Genomic DNA, 2,385 nt, shown 5'->3' with positions numbered 1-2,385 from the left:
GCACCCACTTTAGACATTCTTAAGTTCACACAGAACATTGAGGCAGAAATATGAATTTGTTTTTCAGGATGAGTCTTTTTGTTTGTTTGTTTTTTGTTTTGTTTTGTTTTGTTGTTTTTTGTGTGTGTGTGTGAAACACTTTTGCTACTGTAACAGTAAGCAAAGAGCCCCTTCGTCCCATTGGTCCTCGTGTTGAGAGTGTGACATAGAAAGGTAAAGAAAAACAGATTCATAGACAGAGAGAAAAGATATATACCACTATCTAACAACAGCTGTGAGGAGATTGTCAAGGCCTTCGCATTATATTCAGTGAATGAGGTCACATTGTAAATCAGTTGTCTCTGTAAACCCTTTGCCTCCAAAGAAATTCGTCAAGTGCAGCTGCTGTGGAAGGCATGCATCAGTACCTGTTAGGAGTCCATTTCTGTTATTTAGGTGAAGCTAGAAGAAGTCAGAGAGGCATGGATCGACCCAAAGCCTACATCAGAGAACAATGCACCTAAAAGTCATCAAATGATCCTCCTCTATGAAGATTATCAGAGAATCTGCAGTTTAAGCCCCTTCTTTGTGTATTTGCTCAGTCTTTTAATCATCCCATCATTTCTAATGCAGTCCCTGAAAGTAAAGATGTGAAAGCCCCCAGGCCAGCACATTATCAGACAGTTCATAACAGTGTAACTTTCTGCCTGCGGGGTAAAGATGTCATACCCAGCCATGCCGTATCCTTCAAAAAGAACGTTTCCATGATTTACAAAGGATTTTCTGGAAGGCTCTGCGGAAGTCTTGGTTGAAGATGGTGTAAATTACTGGGTTTAGTGAGCTGTTGCAGTAGCCAATCCAGAAAAAGAACTTGAAAAGTGTCTCAGGGATCTCACACGGTTTACGGCAGATTCCATACAGGCTGTAGGAGAAGAAGAATGGGAACCAGCAAACAACAAATACGCCCATGACCACGGCAAGTACGAAGGTGAAGCGTTTCTCCCGAGCAGCTGAGACTTTCTTCCGATTGACAGTGCTGCGACGTTTACGGCGAGATGAAAACAGCTCCATGGATTTGGAACTGGCACGAGACTTCCTGCTGGAATATTTAGAGGCGGAGCTGCTCTTCCGGCTGGACTTTCTGTCTTTTCTGTCTTGATGGTGATGTTTTGAGGAGCTGGTACTTTTTTTAAGTTTCTCGTCTGATGAGCTGCTATCTTCAAAGTCATCATCATGGTCAGTTGGGTGTTTTGGCTCATTTGGTAGGGGGGTTCGAACTGTTTGCTCATGGCAGTGCCCATTCTCCCGTTCCTGGTTTTTCATGCTCCCGCCCTTGTTGGATTTTAAAGACCCACCTGTGCCTGGTTCAGCTTGGTCCATTCCATTCTCCAGTGGTGAATCCACATCCCTTTTCTTCTCTGACAATGTTCTGGTCCTGGTTTTTGCCACTTGGTAGATCCGAATATAGACCAGGATCATAATAACACAGGGGGCAAAGAATGATCCTATGCTGGAGTACAGGATGTACCAGGTCTCATCATTCAGGATACACTGGGAACTGGCCTTACTGCTGCTCCTGTCCATTGATATCAGAGGAGGGAAGGAGATTATGGCTGAGATCAACCAGACCACAACAATCATGCCTTTAACTCGTTTAGGTGTTCTCTTTAAGTTGTACTCTACAGCCTGTGTCACAGACCAGTACCTGTCCAAACTAATAGCACACAGGTGAACAATAGAAGAGGTGCAGAACAAAACATCCAGAGCTAGATAGATGTCACACCAAATTTTGCCAAAAAACCAGAAGCCCATGAGTTCATTTGCCAATGAAAAGGGCATGACCAGAGTGGCTACCAGTATGTCCGCACTGGCCAGGGAGACGAGGAAGAGGTTCTGGGGTGGTTTTAGAGCTCTGCTCGTCAAAACGGCGATAACAACCAAGACGTTCCCTACTATTGTAAACAAAATCAGAAAGCTGACGAGTCCAGCAAGACCCCAGATAGCGACCAGGGTGTACTCAGAGGTGGAATTAGAGGAGATGTTGCCTGCCTCTAACCCGTCATCCAGGCTGGAGATATTAATGAAATCCATTTTTTAAAGTCCAGATTTGACTTTTAGAAAAACGAAATGTGCGGAAATAATCCATAAAAATATCCAATAGAGACGCACATTTTACTATAAAAATCTACATGAAATTGCATTTTTCTTCTCTCAGTGCCTGCAATGTTCCACATCCTGCTTATAAGTCGCTCATTTGAAGAAAAGAAAAAAAAACGAGAGACAGAAAGGAAGCGGAGGAGAAAGAGGACGCAAGATACAAGTCTTTTAAGTCCTTATTCCAAGAGTGCCCGCTGTTCAACAGCGAAATTTCCATGTTTAGAAAGCGGAGTCCTTCCTCACTGTGTC

The 2,385-nt window shown here is 43.6% G+C and overlaps 1 protein-coding gene across 1 annotated transcript; it reads right to left on the bottom strand.

The window, feature by feature from the left end:
- Positions 1–501: 501 nt before the first annotated feature.
- On the bottom strand, positions 502–2,070 carry adra2c (adrenoceptor alpha 2C). Its single transcript, XM_030739147.1, has one exon. The coding sequence runs from the start codon at positions 2,068–2,070 to the stop codon at positions 727–729; it is 1,344 nt and encodes a 447-aa protein (XP_030595007.1). The 3' UTR covers positions 502–726.
- Between the last annotated feature and the right edge of the window lie 315 nt (positions 2,071–2,385).

The sequence above is a fragment of the Archocentrus centrarchus genome, chromosome 1 (genome assembly GCF_007364275.1).
Source record: "Archocentrus centrarchus isolate MPI-CPG fArcCen1 chromosome 1, fArcCen1, whole genome shotgun sequence".
NCBI classification, from domain to species: domain Eukaryota; kingdom Metazoa; phylum Chordata; class Actinopteri; order Cichliformes; family Cichlidae; genus Archocentrus; species Archocentrus centrarchus.
Note: the sequence above shows the minus strand (reverse complement) of the source record. Positions and strands in the feature narration are given on the sequence as shown.